The sequence below is a fragment of the Rosa rugosa genome, chromosome 6 (genome assembly GCF_958449725.1).
Source record: "Rosa rugosa chromosome 6, drRosRugo1.1, whole genome shotgun sequence".
Classification (NCBI taxonomy): Eukaryota; Viridiplantae; Streptophyta; class Magnoliopsida; order Rosales; family Rosaceae; genus Rosa; species Rosa rugosa.
In genome coordinates this window covers 50,770,314-50,797,317 of record NC_084825.1, presented here as the reverse complement: position 1 = coordinate 50,797,317, position 27,004 = coordinate 50,770,314, and the positions used below count along the sequence as shown (strand labels likewise).

The 27,004-nt window shown below is 35.8% G+C and overlaps 3 protein-coding genes across 26 annotated transcripts; 2 read left to right on the top strand and 1 right to left on the bottom strand.

Moving 5' to 3' along the window:
* Positions 1-1,290: 1,290 nt before the first annotated feature.
* LOC133718624 (uncharacterized) lies at positions 1,291-4,865 on the bottom strand. 7 transcript variants are annotated; one of them, XM_062145492.1, is made up of 5 exons: positions 4,701-4,865; positions 4,338-4,585; positions 3,992-4,205; positions 3,753-3,841; positions 1,291-2,650 (listed from the first exon to the last, which is right to left on the bottom strand). In XM_062145492.1, exons 1-5 carry the CDS (start codon positions 4,845-4,847, stop codon positions 2,554-2,556), a joined length of 795 nt encoding a protein of 264 aa, XP_062001476.1. In that variant the 5' UTR covers positions 4,848-4,865; the 3' UTR covers positions 1,291-2,553. The 7 variants fall into 7 exon arrangements, with proteins under 7 accessions (XP_062001476.1, XP_062001477.1, XP_062001475.1 ...); XM_062145493.1 differs by having other exon boundaries at positions 1,292-2,620; XM_062145491.1 differs by lacking the exon at positions 1,291-2,650 and adding an exon at positions 2,672-3,307.
* A 3,571-nt stretch (positions 4,866-8,436) lies between these two features.
* On the top strand, positions 8,437-25,805 carry LOC133714729 (MADS-box protein AGL42-like). 18 transcript variants are annotated; one of them, XM_062140972.1, is made up of 10 exons: positions 21,201-21,269; positions 21,349-21,416; positions 21,612-21,749; positions 21,865-22,049; positions 24,117-24,198; positions 24,831-24,892; positions 24,997-25,096; positions 25,167-25,208; positions 25,306-25,347; positions 25,430-25,805. In XM_062140972.1, exons 4-10 carry the CDS (start codon positions 21,868-21,870, stop codon positions 25,595-25,597), a joined length of 678 nt encoding a protein of 225 aa, XP_061996956.1. In that variant the 5' UTR covers positions 21,201-21,269; positions 21,349-21,416; positions 21,612-21,749; positions 21,865-21,867; the 3' UTR covers positions 25,598-25,805. The 18 variants fall into 18 exon arrangements, with proteins under 18 accessions (XP_061996949.1, XP_061996952.1, XP_061996944.1 ...); XM_062140965.1 differs by lacking the exons at positions 21,201-21,269; positions 21,349-21,416; positions 21,612-21,749; ... (5 more) ...; positions 25,306-25,347; positions 25,430-25,805 and adding exons at positions 8,437-8,548; positions 8,638-8,729; positions 9,067-9,291; ... (4 more) ...; positions 14,831-14,872; positions 14,956-15,426; XM_062140968.1 differs by lacking the exons at positions 21,201-21,269; positions 21,349-21,416; positions 21,612-21,749; ... (5 more) ...; positions 25,306-25,347; positions 25,430-25,805 and adding exons at positions 8,439-8,548; positions 8,638-8,729; positions 9,067-9,291; ... (4 more) ...; positions 14,831-14,872; positions 14,956-15,426.
* Positions 19,297-20,765, top strand: LOC133716967 (uncharacterized). The gene is made up of 2 exons (XM_062143594.1): positions 19,297-20,714; positions 20,762-20,765. Exons 1-2 carry the CDS (start codon positions 19,297-19,299, stop codon positions 20,763-20,765), a joined length of 1,422 nt encoding a protein of 473 aa, XP_061999578.1.
* Positions 25,806-27,004: the final 1,199 nt, after the last annotated feature.

Genomic DNA, 27,004 nt, shown 5'->3' with positions numbered 1-27,004 from the left:
TGTAAATTATTGTATATTAGAAGATGCTTTCCTCTTTCCTAGTTTTAGGGGATCCATGTTTTAAGGAGGACTTTAAGGGTCCTTGTTTTATGGAGGATTTTAGGCTATATGTTCCTTGTCTTCCACTACATATGTAGTCCATTTCTCATACATGGAAGTAGATGAAAAACAGAAAATACTACACTTATTATCTGCATCTAAACTCTCTCTCTCTCAAGTTCTTAGAAGCAAAGCTCTCTCAATTTTCTGAAACACTTTCTATGTTCCTTTTACAACAATCCTCGATTTTTGATAATGATTATTACAAGAGATTGATAGGAGGAAAGGGAGTGTTTGGATCGGACCAAGCATTGTTTGGTGATTACAGGACTAAATGGATTGTTGAATCGTATGCCAAAGATCAAAGTTTGTTCTTTAAAGAGTTTGCAGCTTCTATGGTGAAACTAGGTAATGTTGGGGTGATTGAGGATGGTGAAGTGAGACTGAATTGCAGAGTGGTAAACTGATCAGAGAAGAGAAAGTAATGATAACAACCCAGAGACTTTTTTTCTTACTATATATGTGTGAACTCATAATGCATGTAATTTTGATCTTGTTATGAGATTGAAAGTAAACTTGTTTTGTTTTGGTACATTCTTGCATAGTCCTAGCTTGTATGCTGTGGATAAATGTGGTCTCAACAACACATATTTTTTCGACTAGTCAACAATACATATATTACAAGCATGCATATGTAGGTAAAACATAGAAAAAGATAATAAACAATACAATCACCAATATTTGTCTTATACATCAAGCTCAAAATCAATTGACAAATAAATGTAAGGGATATAAGATTTTATTTTATTTTGCAATATTTGAATTTCCGGCTTGTTTTATTTGGCCTCCTTATGGCTGCACGTGCAAGCAATTCGTTCATTGAAAATTTGTTAGATCATACATGTGGAGATGTGATAATTGGTGATGGAATCAGCTGATCAGAACACGTACAAAAACTTGAAGCAATAATCATTTCAAGTGATCAGTTTATCAGTTCTTCAATCACAAATTCTAAAGGCTTTTCACGTACATTTCTAGGAATTGGCCAGAATCAGAAGCTTCGGTGATGAAGGATTTGGACATTCACAAAAAAATGGAAAGTTATATGTGATACTAACGGCAATTTCACATGTAACAACTGAGAAATAAACATTTTCCAGTTAACTTCTTACTTTTCATTGCATCCGACACTAAAGAAAATCTAAAATTTCGACAAACGTCAATGGTTCACGGTACTACAATAGCCAAAAAATTTACGATCATTCTGAGATCATATCTCCGAGGGACTCGGTGGGACATGGCACTCACACAGCCTCCATTGCAGCAGGAAGAGAAATTGCAGGAGCAAACATCTATGGATTGCCTGAAGGAGTTGCAAGGGGTGGAGTCCCCCATTCCAGGATGGCTGTATACAAAGTTTGCTGGGCAATGGGATGTAGTCTTGCGGATCTCCTAGCTGCTTTTGATATGCAATTGCTGAGTCTATCTGTTTCATTCGGAATGTCATCGTCTTTCGGCTTAACAGAGGATCCAGTGGCAATTGGAGCTTTTCATGCATTAAAGAAAGGGATATTGACCATAACTGCTGCCGCGAACGCATCGCTATCGACTGTGGTGGCCAGCAGTATTGACAGGAGTTTGTGTCGCAGTTGGCTCTTGGAAATGGAAAGGTCTTCATGGTAAGTTTCAAGATAAATAATCATCCAAGAATGTTTCATCTCTAAGACCTTTGTAATCTTATGCTAACAAGCTCCTGTTTCCTTCATGATACAAAGGGAAGTGCTATCAATAACATAGATGTCTACGGAGCCATGTTCCCATTGATTTGGGAAGGAGATGCTACAAATTATTGAGCTAATTCCAACGCACAAGCATCAAAATACTGCTATGCTGGAGACTAAAATAAACACAAAGTAAAGGGGAAAATTGTTCTCTGTGACTATCGATCAAATGGGCTGGGGCATTCTCGATGCAGACGGAGCGGGTATCATCATGCCTTTTCAATCTGTTGATGATCCTGCCTTCTCTTTTCCACTTCCAACAACGCTCATCAGTCCAGAACAATTGCGACAGTAATGAAACACATTAAAACCTCCAGGTGAATAAGCAACAAAATCGACCTTTTATAAAGTTTTAGCAACATGACATTGGTGCTCATTCTTAATTTGTACCACTGAAACATAGTAAACCCGAGGCAAGTATTCTAGTGACTGAAACGTGGAAGGATCTACACGCATCATATGTTCCCACTTTTTCATCCAGAGGACCTAACCTAATGGTGCCAGATATTCTATAGGTAAACAGCATTTGCTAGGACTGAAAATCATCACTTTGTTTCGCCATATACATTACTCCTTTCATATATGTTCTCACAAGTTTGGGTTCTCAAATAAAATTAACAGCCTGACCTCGTTCAACAGGTGTTGATATCCTTGCGGCTTGGTCACCTGTTGCAAAAGCTTCAGTTTACAATTAGGACACCAGGAGAGTCAAATACTAGTAGACTCTGGAACGTCAATGTCTTGCCCACACGTAACAGGAGCAGCAGCTATTGTGAAGGCTAAGCACCCACGCTGGTCTCCTGCAGCAATTATATCTGCACTCATGACCACTGGTATAGATTTCAAATGATTAATTTTCAGAACTTCTTTACATAGTCTAATGCTTTTTCAATACAGCATCTATCCTAGACCCAAAAAAGCATGACAAGCTTTCCTTGTTTATGGATGATCTTCTCAACCCAATGAAGGCACTTGATCCTGGCTAGTTTTTGATGCATCTGAGAAAGATTACGATGACTTTCTTTGCAAGCAAAGCTACAACACCACTACACTAAGGAGAATTATAGGTGACAAAAGTGTTTGCAGGAACACCAAGCCTGGCAGGGCATGGGACCTTAAATACCCCTCCTTCTCTCTACCTATAGAAGATGGTAATAAATAAAGGGAAATTTCCATAGGACTGTTACAAATGTTGGCGACCCCAACTCAACCTACTATGTCAGCATTGATGCACCTGCTTTTCTAGAGATTAAAGTGGAACCAAGTGCACTTTCATTCACTGAAGTTGGGGAGAAACAATCATTCAGTGTGAAGGTTAATGGACCATACATAACACAGGAGCCAATTACTTCAGGTGCTATCACATGGATACATAAAACAGATATGGTGAGATCCCCATTGGTAATATACACCGTGCTTCCATCTGTATTTCTAAACGATCCCTCTCATCGCACGCAGATCTCACCAAACCAACGCACACAGATGTCCTGAGATCAGGAAACTACTTTCTTAGGTTAGTAAAATGAATGTCACATAAACTGAGCCACTCTAGAGAGTTCCTATTATCAGATCTTAAGGCAGTACGGGACCAGTATTATGATTTTCCCTATTGTCAAGCATGTATTTAATTGTTCCTGTTTCTGGTTTATCAACCAGAAAACAAGTATTCAGATCAATATTATCATTTGTTTACTCTTTTCTGCTAGGTTGTGACCTTTATAAAGTGTTTATTTAAGTGAATTTCTTTGGAAGAATGTAACATCAGAAGAACAAAGAAAATTGAGATCAACAATGAATAGATGAATAACATTTCTGCTACTACATTCTTTTAGTTATCGAGCAACTCAGAAAACTCTCACACTACACAAGTTTATATCAGAGATCATCAAGCACTTACATCATGCAAATACAACATCTGAACGAAACACATACTTGATACCCTTAGTAACATTTCGAGCTTCATGCAGCATACATTTGTGCCCATGAATGTGCAGAAGAGCCATCCCTTCAACGGGAGCCACCTGCATAATTTTAATCAGGATCAACAAGCAATACCAAGAAACTCTACCTAACAACTTCACAAATGATAAGATTATACATCATACCAAAGTAGAACATAAAATAAAAAGGTATAAACATCAACATGGTATGACTAAAAGAGAGCCTACTACCTCAGCCACAACACTATTCCTTGAGCCATAAAAGACGGTCTCTCCTCCAACCAGAGGCTCTGAGGATGAATCCTGATGACTGCTCACATCATTTTTTGCTTTCGGTTTGAAACCGCCACTCAAATATATCAACAAAGTATAATGTGTGCGTTTTCCATCTTCAAGATCAACACTTTCATCAATATGCCTCCCAAATCGCTGACCAACCTTGTACCTAAAAATTCATTGCAACAAAAAGCAACAAACTTTATGAACCCAAAATGCAACAAAACTCAAACCATTCAAATCATATAAACAGAGAAGCAATTCTCAAAGCATTAATGTAATGAGGTCGAGCATGTTCAACCTGTAGAATCTGATATTTGGGTTTAAGCCAACAGCGACCTCCCTTCGAATTTTGATGTCAGAAAACAATTTGCTGAGCCCAGAATTCCATATAGAATCAGCAAGAACAGGATCGTTCACAGACATTCTATCATTGTCTCTAAAAGCTTCACCTTTTGTTGGGCCAAGACTTCCTTGGTGAACAAACCCAATAGATTCTGCAACCTTAACAAAAGCCTTTGATTCTGCAGATGTGAAGAAATTATGTACCTGCATACATTGAAAACAACAAGCTTAGTCAGTGAAAGATTGAATCTGGAACCCAGAATTTTGTAAAGGAAGAATAGATACAAGGATTTTGAGGATAATGGAATGGGATTCTTACGGTGAAAAGATCATTGTCTTTGAGACGGGTTATCTGAATGTTTTGTTTTGGTTTGATTGTTGGCCACTTTGGTGATGCTGTCCTGGAATTGGAATCAGCTTCTCTTCTCTCTCCCATCTTCCTCTTCCTTGTTTCTGTTTCAGCCATACGACTATTCTTTTCTCTCGTTCACCATCTTTTATGGGCTATTTGAGCTTGGGCTTATGGGCCGAGCAAGCATCTTACTTTTTTTTTTTTTGGTGAAATAGCATGCAATCATGCATCATACTTCACCATATTTTAGAGTATTAAATAAATTGATTCAATCATTTAGTGCTCTTATTGCACCACTATGGATTGTAAATGGATTCACCACTTTATTTGACTGATTTGTCTTCATCTTATTCCATTTAGCTACATCTTTAGATATATAGCCTCACTTTTGTGTAGTTCATGATTTTTAATTCAAGTATCAATGAGATAAATAAGGTAAAGGTGAGAAACTTTTTTGTATTTTTCTTCTTGGGGAATAAGGCCTTTGGTTAGGACCTCCTCTAGTTGTAAGTTCATCATTACACCAACTCTCAATGCAATATTTCACGGCATTTTCAAATGATCTAGAAAGGGAATAAAATTTTATTCGCTGTCAATCGATCGGATATATATAACTACTAATACTTCCATACTTTTTTTTTTTGACAAAAACTAATACTTCCATACTTGAAATTGATAAGAATCTATAAAAAAAAATTATGTGATCAATGGTGTATGTCACTTGAACTCCCGTCCACCATTGAATTGTTGAGAGTTCTGTCCAATTGTAGGTGACTGGTGATGATTGAAGAATTGAGGATAACAAAAGAACTAAGCATTTGGAAATATGGATGTATCTAGTTTTGAAATCTACGAAAATAATAATAATTTTTTACTCGAAATCACTAATTATGTACTAAAGCAAAGTATATATATAGTAGTTAAAGCATCTTTAGCAATGCTAGCCATTTTTGAGTCAAATTTTAGCCAAAATAGCTAAAAAGTTATTTTGGCTAGCCACTTTAGAAATTCGTCTGTATCAGTGCTCTCTATTTTAGCTAATTTTGAATTTATATTATTTTTTAAATGAAGATTAAATAGTTTATATGTATTTATAAATTACATAAAATAACTCAAAAGGAATGTTTTAAATTTTAGAGAGCCTCATCTCGCTCTCTATATTTAGGAGCGAGATAGCTAAAAATTATAATAGAGAGCCACTTAGAAGTCTGGTGCAGCTGCTAAAATAGATAAAAAGCTAAATATACTCTCTAAAATAGCTAAGGAGCCAAAATAGAGAGTCTGCTAAAGATGCTCTTATATGATAGATAAAAATAACCTAACAAATAAACATGCGAGTTTCTTCATTTCAATCTATCAATGAAAATAGGGTTTTTTACACCAACAGTGTCTGAACACTTGGAGGACTTTTAAAATGATACATGAACTCTCAATGTTATCAATGTGATACCTGAACTCATTTTTTCTTATCAACGTCGTACCTCTGTCCATTTTCCGTCACGAAGCCGTTAACCTAAACACGTGAGGCACCCAATGATGACAAAAAGACTGATTTGCCCCAAATGTAGGGCTATATCTGACATTTTACCTATTTTTAATCTATATATATAGACCTATTTACTTATTTCAAAAAAAAAAAAAATATATATATATATATATAGACCTATTTACTTTTCATTTTTTAATCATTTTCCCCCCTCTCCACCTCTCGTCTTCGTCCTCTACCCTCTCTGCCTCTCTTCTTCTCATTGATCTATTCATCCTTCTTTCTCATTATTCTGGGCATAACCAAATAAATGATTTTAATTGATCAAATGAATTTTCCCCAAAACTCTTGCGAAAATTCTAGTTGGATCCAAATAAGAAAGGAAAATTGAATCTTGCTGATCTTTTTGTTTGGTCATGAAATAATGAATTTCACAGAAAGATGGCCTTAACAAATCAGATAGCAAAAGCCATGATAGATGGGGAAGAGAGAAATTTTAAAAGAATCAAAGTCTGATAAATGAAGAAGAACGAAGAAGAAGATGAGGAGGCTCTCCTTTGCTGGATATTGAAAGGATATGGACAATTCCTTGTTTGATAAAGATGAAACAGATATGGAACTTTTTGATGGGGGAACTGTAGAATAAAATAATGGAAGTATGAGAACAGATCGAGAAGGATAGATTGCACCCTCTCTCTCATAGCAATTAAATGCAATTGCGCCCTCTCAATGGGGACGCTCTGCAATAATAAAGAGAGAGAGATAAAAACGCAATACGAGATCTTCCTCCCCAACAAACCCAGAAACATAGCGAATCCAGTTTTCATATATGATTTCCATTATTAATTTTGCAAACCAGGGATTGATTGAATACCAAAACGACCCAATTTCAATTGCAAGAGAGAAAAGCCATCTGAGAGAAAACAAATTCTCTAGTCGCTAGTTCCTTTGAGGGACCTTCACCACGACAAACTCATCATCTCCTCCACCACCATCTCCTTTGGCGAAAAGCTCCGACCTCGACACCGCCGACGACGTCCAAATAGAAATGTCTTTCAGCCTCACCAACCAAAAAAGTTCGTCCTCTTCGTCGTCTGGGTAGCCGGAGAAGGAGTTGGGGACGAGAGGCAAATGGTTTTATTAAATAATAATTATATTAATTAATTATATTTTACCTTTCAAAAAAAAAAAAATTAATTATATTTTATTAGTAAAACATCTTCTATTTAAAAAAAAAATTAAAATTGGTGTAAGAATACAATTTTACCCTTGAAAATCAAGTCACATGCGTAGCACATGTTTCATTTTAACGGCTTTGTGACAGAAAATTAATGGAGGTATGACATTGATAAAAAAAAATGAGTCCAGGTATCACATTGATAACATTGGGAGTTCAGGTATCATTTTAAAAGTCCTCCAAGTGTTCAGACACTGTTAGTGTAAAAAACCTATGAAAATAATATGAACATTTTACTCGAAACTACTAATTATATACTAAAATAAAGTACTTGTACGATATGAGTTTTATTGTAGGACTCTAAAAACAACCAACCAAGCGAGCATGTAAGTTTTTTTCATCTCAATATCCATCTATGAAAATAATACAAATCTTTTACTCGAAACCACTAATTATGCACTAAAACAAAGTAGTTGTATAATAGGAATTTTAGTATAACGCAGTCAAAACATCAAATAATTTATTCATCTCGATCGGTCTACCTGTTACTAATATAATATTTCGATTAAAAAGTAAAATTTACTCAAAAACATATTATAATTGCAACAAACACCACTGACCTTGCGAGACAGCCGATCTGAATATACTTTCATATATCTGTCTCCAACAAATGAAAATGGGTCTGGTTCTTCCTCGTATTCCCTTCCATGCTCTGCCGCCAAGAGCCCTTTCACAAATATTGTATTCTTTTTAAAATCATTGTCTATTGGGTCAATTTTTAAACTTTAAAGTCATTAGGTTCTGAGTGAATTTAAAAACACAAAAAAATAAAAAAAATATTAGAAAAAACTTGCCGTACAAGGCTAACCACGTGACAAGGTCGCTTCTGATTGGGTATTTTTCTTTCTGGTCTGAATTCTAATTGGGGGATATGAGGAGGACTGGGCACTGACACAGACAGCTAGCTGGCACGCTTCTATTGGTCCCTCACGCACGTCATTGTACGATGTAGATTATTAGATGTTTCATTGAACATTTAAATTTGGAAAAGCGAAAAAGAAAGATCTAAAAAAATCTTTCTTCACCCGCCTGTTGAGAGTTTCCGTTTTTTAAAAATCTTTGCCAAAACAAGATAAGCAATGAGAATGAAAGGTTCGAGCATCCTTGAAATTTTTATTTCTTTCTTTCTCAGTTTTTTTTTTTTTTGTTTGCTCACAATTATTTGTTGTTTTGTGGGGTAGGCACTTGCAAAGCAGAGAAAGACATGGTGAATAATGGAAGCTGGTATTGATGAATATGGAAATAAAGGTTTGTGTGGCCTCAGAATAAAGAGGTTGGTACAACATCGACACTTCTACTATCGGATAAAACGATAAAAAGTTGTTTCATCTTCACTGCACATCTATTTCTAGCCTCTAGGGTTTCTGATCTGCTTTTCCATATCTGTGTAAATTGAGCAGTCCTTGTTAGCTTACTGGGTCCTTGGTTTCTGTTTTTAGAAACCTAAAGTTGACAAGTTTTATGGGTTTTGCTTCTGGGTTTCATCTCTGAGATTTGTGTTTTGATTACGCCCAAGTTTGATACTTTCTTGGGGGACTGGGTCTTGACTATCCAGGTTCCAACTCGATCTTTCTTTTTTTCTAAATACTTTCTTTATCAATTTTTGGAAGAGTTCAGGGATCTGATGGTGATGTTGTGATGTGTGTATCGGAGATGGTGAGAGGGAAGATTCAGATGAAAAGAATCGAAAATGCGACAAGCAGGCAGGTAACCTTTTCGAAACGTCGAAACGGGTTGTTGAAGAAGGCTTATGAGCTTTCGGTTCTTTGCGATGCCGAAGTTGCAGTGATCATCTTTTCTCAGAGTGGCAGGCTCTACGAGTTTTCCAGCTCTGAGTACGTTTCATATTTAATTTATCTAAATTATTCTTGAAACTTAAACCCCCTTAGAAATTACTCTTTAATTTATCTAAATTATTCTCAGAAGAACACAAATTCAAATTGATATAGATATAAACTTTAGCGTGTACTAAGCACAAAAGTTATGGGCTTGTTGTACTCTGTATTGATATGAGGGTTGCAGCACTGTGATGATCAGTAGCTAGTGGACTTCTAGTAGATCAAGTACATCTGAGTAGATGCAATAGGATTGGTTTGAGTTTTAACAAATTTCTAGTTAAGTTGTAATTTTTTTATAAACTTTCTGGCCCCTTTTTCCTTCAATTCAGTTCATTTGGTGGTTGGAACTCTCTATGTTCCTCCTTTGATTTGCTATTCCATCGAAGTTAACAATTGTTTTTTTATGAGACTTTGACATCACCAGCTGCAAATTCAATTTCATTGATTTTCCCCAAAGTCATCCACTTGTAAAATGCATTTGTCAGTACTGATTTGCATATGGTAATATTGATTAATTAAGATCAAGTACTATATATATTAGATGAAAAGTAATTAATGAATTCATATAACACTTAGTTTATGAGATTTGAAGAAGTATTATGTCATGTCTGCTAAACTCAATTGTCTAGATTTTATGTAGTACCACTGAATTAGGTTTCATGCTTTCGACTCAGCATTTCTTAATAGAATACCAGTTCATGACCGGTATGATGTCTAAATTCGTTTTGATGTCTATGCGGTTAAGTTCTGATTATGTATGAACAAATCTTGTCCCAATAAAATCATATAAATCCATCATTTCATGGACTACTTTCTACACATGCAATCCTTATGCTGAAAGTTTTAGCTTGGGTCTTTCAGTTTCCATAGTCAATAATACCACCTTGTCCTTTTTGCCACAGATGCTATGTTTTGCATAAATCTTTATAACCAGTACTTTCTCATGAGTCATGACTAGCTAGTTCATCATCATCAAGTGTGGCTACTATAACCGATATAGGTTACTCACTAAAAGGAAACATGATAAAAATTGAGTTGCAGCTCTAAAGTTTCTATGCATTCATGTGTAAGATCATCCTTTTATATGAACGTTCTTGGCTTTCCATTTATTTAGAAGAAGAAAATCAACCCTTCAAAGGCCAAAGTTTGAACCCCTATGAGCAAGCTTTTGACACACATTGCTTCATCAAAAGATGCTAGAAGCTTATTTGGTATTTTTGTACTCGAGGTCTTTATATATTTTAACCTTCTTTTGCTTCTTAATCTTCATATTAGATTGATATAAGTCTACTTTGTTGTCTTTTTTCTTATTTGCTCAAATTTGCATGGTCTAGTTATTAACTAATATGGTAATTTTTATTAGATTTATATAATTGAAAGTCTTGTTTTTGGTAGAATGATTTTTGTATGCATGTTAGGATATGGATTTATAGTAACATTAATTGTTGTTTTCAAGGTAAATTTGTTATTATCAGGTAGAAAAGGAAATTATATTTTGTGTTGCAGTTGATTGATTTATCAACTTTATTTGATTTTGCCATTATGTGTTTTGGATGGATGGATCAGCATGCAAAAGACTATAAACCAATACCATAAACATGCAAAAGGTGTGCAAACCAACACTATTGAAGTGGAACAGTGTATGCAGGTTAGAACCTCTCCACATCTTTTTATGAGTTTGAACATCTATCAGAGGTCCTTTTACATTTAGTTAATTACTTACTTATATAAGACCTTTTTTATTTGATTAATTTAGTTTTTGGTAAATTGATAATCCAAGACAATTTTACAGCAGAGGATAGTATTACTTGTGAGTAAAAATTAGGGCTGCACACGGATTGGGTTGGATCGGTTTTGACTCCAAACCATCTCTATGCCAAAGTGAGCGGTTTAGGCATTTTGGAAACCGGTCATCAAAAAAAATAAGCTCAATCCGACCCAATCCAATCCAATTAAAGATGGTTTAGTTTGGTCGGTTAGACGGTTTTCACCTATATAATAATATAATATTAACATGATATTTATGAATTAAATTATCTAAATTTAAAATTCAATAATTAAAATCCAAAACATATAGTCCAAAACTAAAACCTAAATTAGATTCAAAGTGATTCACTTATTTAAAAACTCAGTCATCAATACTAGCTTAATATGATAGTATTAAAGGTCAAAGAATGAGAGATTGAGAGATCAGAGATGTGATATGAAAGGATCAAAAAAATTTTAGCGATTATATACTAAGGTTTTAGGCCTTTGAGCCTTGAATTCAGTATGATAGTATATCATTTGAGAATAAAGTTATAATTGGATATTTAAAACTTACTTAGAACAAACCGGACAAATGAATATATATTTATTATGTGTATATATATATAAAAAAAACTTTTTCTCTTATGTTTCAAACATACCGGTCGGTTCGGGTTCCGCGGTTTAAGTACAAGAGAAACCAAACCAACCCAGTTCATAAATGGTTTGGTTCGGTATTGAACCAATTTTCAATTTTTAAAATTAAAAAACCTTAACCAAACCATATTTATCGGTCGATTTTGGCCGGTTTGTACCATGTTTTGCACACCCCTAGTAAAAACTCCAAATGGTACCTGAAATATTGCGCCGTTACCAAATATAGTACATCCGTTAACTTTTCCGTTAAAATCGTCTACGTGGCATATACTTTTTTAGATAAAAACTCCAAATTGTTCCCAAACTATTGCAAAATGTATTTTTGGATATCTGTAAATTTTGACGGAAGTACTAAAAGGGTTAACGGAGAGATACTACAGGTACTACTAGACTCTCTGAAAATTTGTAGGTACCAAAAAGTGCATTTCGCAATTGTTTGGGTACCATTTGAGGATTTTACCCTAACGGAAAAGTTAACGGAGGTACTATATTTAGTAACGGTGCAATACTTCATGTACCATTTGGGGTAAAAAAAATTCGTATGTACGAAAAAATACCTTTCGCAATAGCTTAGGTACCATTTAGAGTTTTTACCCATTATTTTTTTATTTTTCTTTTTATTTTAAGGATAACTCCTTATACTTTAGATATAAAAACAAGGGAGCCATTCTAATGAGAACCACTGTAATGAGGACTAGTTGATGACTTTTTAATCAACCGTTAGATGTTTATGTATGCTTGAGTAGATCATTTCTAAAATTTTTCCTCCAAATTGATAATCTTTAAGGTACTAAATTAGATCAAATCAATGGACGAACCAAATCTATCAAGCATGAAGCGTTCATGTTGATAATTGATAAATCACAATTATGAATGTCTTAACGATTTTCAATTTGGTTGAAAATTTGCATAAATTATTAACACATAAATATCTAACGGTTGATTCGTAGAAATGTGATCGAAAAAAGAGTCTAACACAAAAGTCTTCAACTAGTACTCATTATAATAGTTCTCATTAGAAGGGCTCTCATGAAAACAGTTCAGTACTCGGCTTCTAAATTAAAAAAAAATAGTTCTTATTCTCTCAATATTACACCAATAGGTCTCTTCCATTAACTATCCGTCTAAATGTGTCGTTAAGTGGATGACGTGGCAATCCATCCACGCCAACTTAGCTTGACAAATGTCATATTAATGGTGAATTGTCCAATATAATTATGTGTTCTTTCTCTTTGTTTTTTTATTTTTAATCTCTTTTACTCCTTTTATTTTTCTTTTCTTCCTACCTTATTCTTCTTCACACCCAAAAACAGTTATTCCTCCATCACCACCACCAGCCACTAGACTCCACAAAAATTGAGCCACCACCTCCTCCTCGGCCGCCGCTTGAAACCCTCCCTCTGCCGCCACCACTTCTGCCCACTTTCACTCTCGGCCGACCGATCAATCAGACCCAAATCAACTCCGATCAATCAGTCCTTCAAATACAAGCTCAAGTCCAGCGACCCTCTCTTAATCTTTGCCTCTCGAAGTTAACGGCAACCCATTTTGCTCAATTTCAGCAGCCGGCGCTAAGATCCATTTGAAGCTTTGTGAAATTGATGATCAGGAAAATGTAATCTGCGAGTTGGGACCTCGACACAGCCATCAAGTTCATCGAACAAGAAGCAGAGTGCTTGAAATAGAGCCATCGCTGCTTTGCATTTGAGTCCTTCGTCAGCAAAACCATGCTCGAGGGCTTCAACAACCCAAATTTTGGACGCCCTAACGACTCATTCCCTCAAATCCATTCTTCCTCACCCAAAACCAAAACGCGTCGTTTTGCAAGTTCACCAGGGCCAAGTACCTCCAATTAGTCCACACCTCTGCCCATTTTCACTCCTAGCCCGCCGATTTGGTGTTGAATTTTAGGATTTTTTTGGGGTAATTGGTTTAGGGTTTGATTGAAAACAAAGGTAATAGAAGCAAGGGCATATTTGATAATTTATCATCCACTTGGCTTACGTGGTGCTGAGTTGATGTACAAATGTGTTCCACGTTAGCCAAATAACGGACCATTTAGACCGAGTGGATCTTTTATGTGAGAATTGAGAGAATAAAGACTATTCTGTTTAATTTAAAATGTGAGGCACCGAATTGTTTTTACATATAAAGTATAAGGAGTAACTAGTATTTAGTCTTTATTTTAATTAAGTCTGATATTGAGAGATACACACACATTAAGTTAGAGGACTTTATCCAAAACCCCTCAAAGCTAATTGAAAGGGGAGCCAAAAGCATATCCAATTAATAATACTTCATTGTATACAACAATTAGACATAGATTTACATGCCTGGTACACTAGTGTTTGTAAACTATTATTGTGAAGGTGTTAGGTTGATACTGTGTGTGATGCGTCAAATCCACATGGAGAGCTTAAAAGTCTGAAAACTTAATTAATGGAAGTCTAAAAATTTAAATGTAACTATAGCTTAAAAGTCTCCGAGATTTCAAGATTTTCAACCCTAAAATGATAGATATCTCTAACGCAAATTGACCAAGATGGGTTAGGATTTGTAATGACTGTAATCCAACTGTCCATATGCTTTTTCATTTGTTAGACAATTTATCTGTGTCACCTGTTTTAACCGAGTAAATATCCTGCAAATGTAGCAATCGAAGCATGAATCAGCTGACATGGCCAAGAAGATTGAGATCCTAGAAGCTTCTCAACGGTTTATGACTGAGTTTGATCTTCATTCTCATGTACATTTGCACACACATCTGACATTCCATTTAGATTATGTTTTCCTAAAGTCTAAAATTTATATCTCTCAGGAGGCTTTTGGGACATGACTTAGATTCTTGCTCTGCTCAAGAACTCAATCAGATCAGTAGCCAGCTCGAGCGAAGCTTGTGCATTGTACGAGAGAGAAAGGTAACCTGCGTCTTTCTTTTCCTGCCCATTATCTTCAACCAAATATACCTAACTTGGAAGTGTTAGCTTCCTTCAGGCTCAGCTATTCATGGAGCAGATAGAACGACTAAAAGAAAAGGTATACTCGATGCCACAAACTATAAGTTGATGCTTGTTTTAGTTTTGTGGTGCTTCAGTTCTGATACCATCTATCATAATTTGTGCCCTAAAACCAGGGGAGGCTCCTCTTAGAAGAGAATGTAAAACTACACACAGAGGTGAGTCAATTGCTTAACATACCGATAAACAGGACTGTGATTCATTCTTTGTCCGGACTAATTGATATGATATTCTTAATCAGTGTGGTGCAAGGCGTTGTCAGAAACCTTTAATTCAAAAAAAAGGAGTTGGGGCGGCAAGTTGTAACTGGATGAATAGTAGTCAAAGTAGCAGCAGTCAAACAATTAGTAATTCAGATCAGGTAGAGACTAGATTGTTCATCGGACAGCCAGTGATGCACTCTGAATAATATATAGCACAGTTTTCTGTTATCTTCTGAAAGCCAACACCAACATCTCAGCTGGTATTGGACATGAGCAAGGAAAGAAATAATAATGCTCTGTCTTCGAGCAAACCCTGTTTGATATATATGTATTTGACTGGTGCAGAGGACCAGAAGCCTTGCCAGTTGCATGTATCTGATTAATGCAAGTGTAATTAACTCAATTCATGTATTTGGACCGACTCAAATTCAAGATCAAACACTAATTGGGACTCATGTATTACCTTGATTGGGGATTTTCACTTTAGCTTCTTTTGTTTTTTGGATTGATTTGAATTTGCTTTGAATGAGTTCTATTATTGTGCTGTGCAGAACTGCAGACTGGAAACTGAACACTGAAGACAATCCTTTAATCATTTGTTCTGGTGTGAAGACTAGGATTTACCTAAAATTGTTGGCATCATTATTATCCTATAGGCCTAGGATCGACCTATACACCAAGGTAAAATACAAAGATGTTGGAACTTGGTTCCTTCTTATTTGCAGTCTGATATGCAAGGAGGAAAATTAATTTTGGGGGTTGAGTCTCTTTTCTTCTCTCTCAATAATGTGTTACAAGCAGCATGGTTTTGGCATGCAAAAAATTGATATAGGATGGGACCTGTCACTCTTTTTAAGTCTCTCTTACACTATCAATCTCTTCCTTTCCCATATTCAATAATGTAGCTGCTTATGTTTTTCACTGTATTACAAATCGTCTCAATATGTCCAGAGTCCAGACAACCCAGAAAAGTCGTCAGTGAAACTCTAAGCCCACCAGGCGCTCCTCTCTTTCACCCTTAATTCTATCTGGGCCAATTATCAATTTTCTTCTCTCGGGTTATAGAAAGTGATTTATTTATTTATTATTATTTTTTTTTAATCTGTGAAACTCGGTATCGACTCTATTTGTATCGATGTTTCTAAAATAATAGCATTATTTTCAAGTATTCATATCTTAGAAAGATAAATGATACATCTAGATTAGATAAATTCAAATATCGTATCTATCTAGACAAGACAAGAATGAGACCATTCTATCTTTTCATATGAATCGATCATTTGCTTCTTCTAATCAGGTGCTCGATCATCTAATGCGGCACTCTCCTCATTTTAGAAAAGCACGTATGCTAAAACACGATTATAGGATGAGCATGCATCAAACGTACATCCCTTTGCAACTCACATAAAATCCCAAAAGTTCAGGTTGACTAGGAGATAGTACTGTACTATCTTGATGGTGATGATAATACTGTACTATCTTGGTGAACGAACCCAATAGATTCTGCAAGCTTAACAAAAGCCTTTGATTCTGCAGATGTGAAGAAATTCTGTACCTGCATATATTGAAAACAACTAGCTACGCCAGTGAAACAACTAGGCACCACCCTAATAGAAGACGCCGACGAGCATCGCCGAGGAATAGAAGCGACTCCAGTGTCGGTGATAGCCGGAGACGTGATAATCAAAGGGCGAAGCCCGATCTAGGGTTTTAGGTTTTTGGAGCAGAGCGGCGTTTGCTTCCATCAGATTATGTCAATTAGTCCAAAACTTATCAGTAATTCAGTATTAATTAAGCCAATAAGGCTTAAGGGTAAATTTTAAAATCACAACAATTACCCCTCTTTGATCAAAATCGAAAAATAAGCAATTTAGTAGATGAAGGACATGATGATAATTAACAATACAAAAATTAAAAATATTAATCCAAAAGTGGGAGTAGTTATTCAAACTTCTCTTTTAACAGTAAGTCTGCGGTTGCAGATTTTTTTTTCTTTCTCTTTTTAATTGCAATTTAACAAAAATATAAAATAAAAGAAAAGGAAGAAAGTGTGTTAAGAGGTTAGTTGTAAATGATTGCACTTCTAAGAGCTAACACACTAGCAAGTGCAAAAAACAGCATTTTGTTCTTACTCAGGAATAAACATTGAGAATGAGACATTATAAGATATCAAATCTCTTTGTCCATTCTTATTCTAGTCTCCTAGTAACCGTCACACAAAAGCAGCCTGGGCAGATGCATGTCAGCAGCAATCTACACCAAAAATCCTCATTCAGAAAAACACGCCAAACACACCCTTCATTGTCTTGAGAGAAGATGCCTTGAAAGAAATCTGCAAGTCGAACAGACAAACATCAACTACACATTTAGCAATCAGGAGAGGAAACATGGGACCTGAAACACCATGAGGTAACTCAGACAAATTCTAGAACCACAAAGTGCCACCCTGAAATGAAATCACCCCGAAATCCATGTTCATTTGCTTTTGATACTAAATCAGAAATTGCATAAATGGTAGCAATGATTCCAAACTTCACAATATGATTAAAAACCTTCAAAGCAGTAGATAATAGACAAGCATTGCAGAAAACTGATCGAAAGAAACTAAACTATTTCAATAGCCGAAAAATGAACTGTATATGTTCTTACTCAATCAATCCAGGATGATAATCATACCAAAACACCATGCAGCATGCTCACATTCTGATTTCTATAGGAATCTGTTTCAAGTTCCAAACATAGCAAAACAGAAAAACAAGCTATTTATTGAAACATTGCAGCATATTCTTATAAGTTTTATGTGTTTATCTATTACTCATAGCTATATTATAACTTCCAATTGTACTCCTTGGATCTATTATTCTGTAGGTTTTTAAATCAAATACTTGAGAGCTATTGTTACACACTGAAGAAGTCATATAGACGTCCAAACCAACTGAAACAACTGATCTTACTTAGGTCAATTACAATCAAATTCAACAAAAGCTACTGAATTAAATGGATAAAATTGAATGAACAAAATAGGGAAATTAAGGTAAAACATCGGAACTTGAACTTCAATTCATGAAATCGCACAAGAGAGGGGATCGATCTGCAAACCAACAACAAGAAATCTGCGATTAAAGAGAGAGGGAGATTGAGACATGCAGAAATATGAAGACGAAGCTGAAACAAATAAAGACACAAATCTCGAGGTAGAAGACGATTGTGATCCGACTCATCCGAGAATGCGAGCCGAGAGCGACGCAGAAATCGAATATGATGGACAGCCAATCTGAATATATACTTTCATATATCTGTCTCCAGCAAATGGAAATGGATCTGGTTCTTCGAGGAATTCTCTTCCATGTTCGATCTGCTGCCAAGAGATCTTTCCTAAATATTGTATTCTTTTTGAAGTCATTTTTTGGGGTCAATTTTTAAAGGGGGTGCGGCTATTGTTATTCTATTATTTTACACTACTTACTTATTTCACCCTATATTTTAATGTCAATTATTAAATTTACTTATCTTATCAATTTCTCTTTTCACCCTATATGACATATCCAATTAAAAAATAAATATTCTTAATGAAATCTCTCAATTAAATCATAATCTGATTTATTTTCATTTTTTTACTTTTTCTTTCAATTTCAATGTTCTTTATTTCCCTTTATTTCAATCCATGTAAAAAAATTAGTAAATTTATGATAAGCAATGAAGAAGAGATTGATTTTTTTTTTTTAATTTTCACTTTTGGTATTCATAAAGGGTATTGCAAAGAGTTTGATAAAGTTAATACTAATAGTTTTGTGAAGTGAATAACGAATTAAGGATGAAGAGACAACAAAAAGAAAAAAAAATATTAGTAAATTCAAATTTGGGTGGAGAAGATAAAGATTAATGTTATCCAATGAGAAATTAAGTAATATTTCTGTTTAATTAATTACTTATGTATTTATTTTTTCTTACATATTTAGATTTTTAAAAATTAGTGTACTTATTAGTCATTTTACACTTGATAATGTGGTCTTTCAATAATTTAAATATTGTAGGATGAACTAAGAAAATGATAGAGTTGCAATAATCGCACTCTTTTTAAAGTCATTTGGTTTTTTTTTTTTTTTTTTGAAGCAGAAAGTCATTTGGTTATTTGTGAATTTAAAAACACGAAAACCTTGAGCGCCGCTGGCAAGGAAGTTATGTTGAAGGCAGTGGTGCAATCCATTCCGACCTATGTAATGAGCTGTTTTGAACTCCCCAAACATCTTTGTTCTGAGATGCACCGTCTTATGGCTAGGTTTTGGTGGGGAGACAAGATTGATGAGAAAAAAATCCACTGGTTGGCTTGGGAGAGATTGTGTGTTCCCAAAACAGAAGGCGGGCTAGGATTTCGAAACATGGTTCATTTCAACCAAGCTTTGCTCGCGAAGCAAGGTTGGAGGATTCTTCAGTCACCGGATTCTTTGATAGCTAAGTTATATAAAGCTCGCTATTTCCCACGATGTGACTTCCTGGATGCTGAAGTGACTAAAGGGGCCTCGTATGCATGGCGTAGTATCATGCATGGCAAAAATCTTTTGCGTAGAGGGGTGAGATATAGGGTTGGCACCGGAGCTCATATTTCTGCATGGCGGGATCCGTGGGTACCACTACCTATACATTTCAAACCATTTTCCTCTCCAGCGTTGGGCTATGAAGAATTGAGAGTATGTGACTTAATGGTGGAGAACGATTATGAGTGGAATATTCCACTTTTGGAAGCTTTATTTACACCAATGGAAGTTGGCATAATTGCAAGTATCCCTCTAAGCCTTAGAGGAGCAGATGACAGCTTTGTGTGGCACTATGACAAGAGAGGAAACTATGGAGTGAGAAGTGGATACCATGTGGCCCGCCTTGATGATGGTAGATCTGACCGGGCTTCTAGCTCAAATGGGTCTTATGGAATTAATGCCACTTACTGGAAGATAATTTGGGGGGCCAACATCCCACCCAAAGTGCGTGTGTTTATTTGGAGACTACTCAGAGGCATTTTACCTACAAGAAGAGCTCTCTCCCATAAGGTTAGTCTTCTTGATAGTAATTGTCTTTTCTGTAATCATGCATTAGAAGATGGATTACACCTGTTCAGAGATTGTGATGTTACTACATGCTTTTGGGTGTGTACCAAATTGGGCCTTTTGGCCAAGAATGTGGCTGCTTCATGTGTGGAGGATTGGGTGTTGAACGTCATTGAAAAATTGGATGGTAATCAACGTTGTGCTTTTTTCATGGCACTCTGGGTCATATGGTCTGAAAGAAATAATGTCTTGTGGAACGAGAGTTTCTTCTGTGCCTCTAATGCGGCACAGTGGGCTAGTAAATTTCTTGAGGAATATCAGCAATTTCATGTGCATGGAAATGCGAAAGGTAGAAGGGAAAAGACCAAATGGCAGAACCCTCCTAGTGGGCGTCTGAAAGTGAATGTGGATGGGAGTTACCGGGCTGATTACGGTGATGGTGGAGTGGGAGTTGTGATACGTGATGAAAATGGTATGTGCTTGGCAGCTCTGGCTCGGTATTTCCCACATGCTTCATCTGCTTTACATATGGAGGCTGAAGCATGTAGGGCTGGGCTCTTATTGGCGATCCATCAGGACATGACCGTTATTGATGTTGAGAGCGATTGCTCCCTTGTTGTTACTGCTCTACAGCGTGATGTGGAAGATAGATCTGAAATTGGGCGTATTATTGATGATTGTAAGTCATATTTGACATCTTTTCACTCAATTCAGGTTAGTCACATCTTCCGTGAAGCAAACGGTGTAGCCAACAGGTTAGCGCACCTTGCTAGTTTTAATTACATTTCTGATGTATGGTTAGATGAAACTCCTGTTATTATTCGGGATGTTCTCTATGAGGATGTTTGTAATCTTTCTAATGTAGCACGGGGTTCAGGTTTTATGTCCCCCCCGTTGCAAAGTATTACTTCAATAAATGGAATCGGGCGTGGGGCTGAGCCTCCCAGCTAGGCTGGGTTCCAAACCCCTTTCAAAAAAAAAAAACACGAAAGCCAAAAACACACGAAAGAAAAAAAAGCTAGAAAAAATAAGACGAGTGCCACAAAAGGCTAGCCACGTGACAAGGCCGCTTCTGATTAGGTGTTTTTCTTTTTGGTCTGAATTCTCATTGAGTGATATGAGGACTGGGTGCTGACAACAGACAACTAGCTGGCACGCTCCTATTGGCCCCTCACGCACGTCATTGTACGATGTAGATTATTAAACATTTAAATTTGCCAAAACAAATCTTTTCTTCAACTGACTGTTGAGAGTTTCTGTTTTTTTATTAAATCTTTGCCAAAACAAGATAAACAATGAGAATGAGAGAGGTTCGAGCATCCTTGAATTGTTTATTTCTTTCTTTCTCTTTTTTGCTTACAATTATATATTTGTTGTTTTGTGGAGTAGGCACTTGCGAAGCAGAGAAAGACATGGAGAATAATGGAAGGAAGGTATTGATGAATATGGAAATAAAGGTTTGTGTGGCCTCAGAATAAAGATGTTGGTACAACATCGACACTTCTACTATCGGATAAAACGATAAAAAGTTGTTTCATCTTTGGGTTCTCTGCACTGCTCATCTATTTCTAGGGTTTCTGATCTGTTTTTCCATATCTGTGTAAATTTAGCAGTCCTTGTTAGCTTACTGGGTTCTTGGTTTCTGTTTTTAGAAACCTAAAGTTGTCCAGTTTTAGGGGTTTTGCTTCTGGGTTTCATCTCTGAGATTTGTGTTTTGATTACACCAAAGTTTGATATTTTCTTGGGGGCTGATCAATTAAACCTTTCCTGGGTTTTGACTATCCGGCCAGGTTCTAACTCGATCTTCTTCTTTCTTTCTTTCCTTTTTTTTTTTCTAAATACTTTGTTTATCAATTTTTGGGAAAATTTTAGGGATCTGATGGTGATGTTGTGATGTGTGTATAGGAGATGGTGAGAGGGAAGATTGAGATGAAAAGAATCGAAAATGCGACAAGGAGGCAGGTAACCTTTTCGAAACGTCGAAACGGGCTGTTGAAGAAGGCTTATGAGCTTTCGGTTCTTTGCGATGCAGAAGTTGCAGTCATCGTCTTTTCTCAGAAAAACAGGCTCTACGAGTTTTCCAGCTCTAAGTACGTTTCATATTTAATTTATCTAAATTATTCTTGAAACTTAAACCCCCTAAGGAATTACTCTTTAATTTATCTAAATTATTCTCAGAAGAACACAAATTCAAATAGATATAGACATAAAAACTTTAGCGTGTACTAAGCACAAAAGTTATGGGCTTGTTGTACTTTGTATTGATATGAGGGTTGCAGCACTGTGATGATCAGTAGCTAGTGGACTTCTAGTAGATCAAGTACATCTGAGTAGATGCAATAGGATTGGTTTGAGTTTTAACTAATTTCTAGTTAAGTTGTAATTTTTTTATAAACTTTCTGGCCCCTTTTTCCTTCAATTCAGTTCATTTGGTGGTTGGAACTCTCTATGTTCCTCCTTTGATTTTCTATTCCATCGAGGTTAACAATTGTTTTTTTTATGAGAGTTTGACATCACCAGCTGCAAATTCAATTTCATTGATTTTCCCCAAAGTCATCCACTTGTAAAATGCATTTGTCAGTACTGATTTGCATATGGTTATCTTGATTAATTAAGATCAAGTACTATATATATTAGATGAAAAGTAATTAATGAATTCATATAACACTTAGTTTATGAGATTTGAAGAAGTATTATGTCATGTCTGCTAAACTCAATTGTCTAGATTTTATGTAGTACCACTGAATTAGGTTTCATGCTTTCGACTCAGCATTTCTTCATATAATACCAGTTCATGACCGGTATGATGTCTAAATTCGTTTTGATGTCTATGCGGTTAAGTTCTGATTATGTATGAACAAATCTTGTCCCAATAAAATCATATAAATCCATCATTTCATGGACAACTTCCTACACATGCAACCCTTATGCTGAAAGTTTTTGCTTGGGTCTTTGAGTTTCCATTGTCAATAAGACCACCTTATACTTTTGCCACATATGCTATGTTTTGCATAAATCTTTATAACCAGTACTTTCTCATGAGTCATGACTAGCTAGTTCATCATCATCAAGTGTGCATGGCTACTATAACCGATCGATATAGGTTACTCACTAAAAGGAAACATGATAAAAATTGAGCTGCAGTCTAAAGTTTCTATGCATTCATGTGTAAGATCATCCTTTTATATGCACATTCTTAGCTTCTATTTATTTAGAGGAAGAAAATCAACCCTTCAGGGCCAAATTTTGAACCCTATGAGCAAGCTTTTGACACACATTACTTCATCAAAAGATGCTAGAAGCTTATTTGGTATTTCTGTACTAGCTTGAGGTCTTTATATATTTTAACCTTCTTTTGTTTCTTAATCTTCATATTAGATTGATATGGCATAGCTAGAAATTTCATATAGGGGGGTCAAAATATAAACAAACTATTACATTGTAAAAAAATCGTTCAATAACATAATGCTCATGTAATAAAATCTTTACATAATTGCCTTATACCTTGATAAGTTATATGACGAATGATATTGATTTAAAAAAAAAAAAAACTAAAAGCTGAATGCATTAGATCAACATCCATGAATAAGTTACAGACTACAAACACTTAACAATAGAGATATTGGCGGGGGAACAACCAACTCCCTATTCAAGTACTGCAACTCATTACAGTCCAAGAAAGCTCGCTTAATACAGGCCTAGAATGATACTGATTTGTTTGGCAATTAGATTGATTTATTGGTGAATATTCATTGTGATTTCCTTTCCAAGTACCGCAGCTTATTAAAGGTAGAAAAGGAAATTATATTTTATGTTGCATATGACATATATACAGTTACCACTTTTATGACTTATTTACTCAAATGAGAACTTACTACAATTACCACTTTTAGGACTTATTTACTCAAATGAGAACTTATTTTACTCTAACGAGGACCTTATTTACCTTATTGGAGACTTTTTTCTAGTTACATACTTTTACTCTAACAAGAACCTTATTTACCTTGATGAGGACTTCTTTCCAATTACCACATGAGTCTTTAATGTGATAAATATTACATAAAAATAATACATGTATGAGAAATATTAACGTACCATGACTTTACCATATCAGCTTTATTTGATTTGCCATTATGTGTTTTGGATGGATGGATCAGCATGCAAAAGACTATAAAACAATACCATAAACATGCAAAAGGTGCGCTAACCAACACTACTGAAATGGAACAGTATATGCAGGTAAGAACCTCTCCACATCTTTTCTGAGTTTGAACATCTACCAAAGGTCCTTTTACATTTAGTTAATTACTTACTTATATAAGACCTTTTTGATTTGATTAATTTAGTCTTTGGTAGCTTGGTAATCCAAGACAATGTTACAACGGGGGGATCGTATTACCTTTTTCTTTTTCTTTTTATTTTAATTTGAGAGGTATAGTTACACACATTAAGTCATAAAACTTCATCTAAAACCCCTCAAAGCTAATTGAAAGGGGAGCCAAAAGCATAACCAATTAGTAATACTTCATTGTATACAACAATTAGACATAGATTTACATAGCTGGTACACTAGTGTTTGTAAACTATTATTGTGAAGGTGTTAGGTTTGATATTGTGTGTGATGCGTGGAGAGCTTAAAAGTCTGAAAACTTTAATAATGGAAGTCTAAAAATTTAAATGTAACTATAGCTTAAAAGTCTCCGAGATTTCAAGATTTTCAACCCTAAAATGATAGATATCTCTAACACAAATTGACCAAGACGGGTTAGGATTTGTAATGACTGTAATCCAACTGTCCATATGCTTTTCATTTGTTAGAAAATTTATTTGTGTCACCTGTTTTAACTGATAGTAATATCGTGCAAATGTAGCAATCGAAGCATGAATCAGCTGACATGACCAAGAAGATCGAGATCCTAGAAGCTTCTCAACGGTTTGTGACTTAGTTTAATCTCTTCATCTCATGTACATTTGCACTCACATCTGACATTCCATTAAGACTAGGATTTCCTAAAGTCTAAAATTTCTATCTTTCAGGAGGATTTTGGGACATGACTTGGATTCTTGCTCTGCTCAAGAACTCAATCAGATGAGTAGCCAGCTCGACCGAAGCTTGCGCATTGTACGAGAGAGAAAGGTACCTGCTTCTTTCTTTTCCTGCCCATTTCCTTCAAGATACCTAACTTGGAAGTGTTAGCTTCCTTCAGGCTCAGCTATTCATGGAGCCGATAGAACGAGTAAAAGCAAAGGTAAACTTGATACCACAAACTATAAGTTGATGCTTGTTTTAGTTTTGTGGTGCTTCCGTTCTGATACCATCTATCATAATTTGTGCCCTAAAACCAGGAGAGGCTTCTCTTAGGAGAGAATGCAAAACTACACACAAGGGTGAGTCAATTGCTTAACATACAGATAAACATGTCTGTGATTCATTCTTGTCTGCACTAATTGATATGATATTCTTAATCAGTGTGGTGCAAGGCCTTGTCAGAAACCTTTAGTTCAAGAAAAAGGAGTTGGGGCGGCAAGTTATAACTGGATGAATAGTAGTCCAAGTAGCCGCAGCCAAACAATTAGTAATTCAGATCAGGTAGAGACTAGATTGTTCATCGGACCTCCAGTGATGCGTTGTGAATAATATATAGCACAGTTTTGTGTTATCTTCTGAAAACCAACACCAACATCTCTGCTGATATTGGACATGAGCAAGGAACAAAATAATAATGCTCTGTCTTCGAGCAAACCCTATTTGATATATATGTATTCGACTGGTGTAGAAGACCAGAAGTATTCTAGTTACTGAAACATGGAAGGATCTACACGCATCATATGTTCCCACTTTTTCATCCAGAGGACCTAACCTAATGGTGCCAGATATTCTATAGGTAAACAGCATTTGCTAGGACTCAAATTCATCACTTTGTTTCACCATAAACATTACTCCTTTCATATATGTTCTCACAAGTTTGGGTACTTAAATAAAATTAACAGCCTGACCTCGTTCAACGGGTGTTGATATCCTTGCGGATTTGCTAGGATTGAAATTCATCACTTTGTTTCACCATAAACATTACTCCTTTCATATATGTTCTCACAAGTGTGGGTTCTCAAATAAAATTAACAGCCTGACCTCGTTCAACGGGTGTTGATATCCTTGCGGCTTGGTCACCTGTTGCAAAAGACCCTTATAAACCCATAGACAAGGTTCCATTTTTCCCATGTGGGATGTATATATTCTCAACAGCCCACACGTATATAACAGGAGCAGCAGCTATTGTGAAGGCTAAGCACCCACGCTGGTCACCTGCGGCAATTAAATCTGCACTCATGACATACTCTAATGCTTCTTTGCATAGGCTAAGCACCCACACTTGGTTCTACTTTAACCTCCTAGCTATATAGTTTTCAGAACTTCTTTACATACTCTAATGCTTTTTTTCTTACTATATATGTGTGATTCCCCATTCATAACTCTTATGTAATTTTGATCTTGTTATGAGATTAAAAGTAAACTTGTTTAGTTTTTGGTACATTCTTGCATAGTCCTTGTATGCTGCAATTGCAGGAACACCAAGCCTGGCAGGGCATGGGACCTTAACTACCCCTACTTATCTCTACGTATAGAAGATGGTAATAAATCAAGGGAAATTTCCATAGGAATGTTCCAAATGTTGGCGACCCCAACTCAACCTACTATGTCAGCATTGATGCACCTGCTTTTCTAGAGATTAAAGTGGAACCAAGTGCAATTTCATTCACTCAAGTTGGAAGAAACAATCATTCAGTTGCTGAGCCCAGAGTTCCATATAAAATCAGCAAGAACAGGATCGTTCACAGAGATTCTATCATTATCTCTGTAAGCTTCACCTTTCGTTGGGCCAAGACTTCCTTGGTGAACAAACCCAATAGACTCTGCAACCTTAACAAAAAGCCTTTCATTCTGCAGATGTGAAGAAATTCTGGACCTGATCATTGAAAAAAAAATCAAGCTAAGCCAGTGAAAGATGAATTTTGAACCCAGAATTTTGTAATGGAAGAATAGATA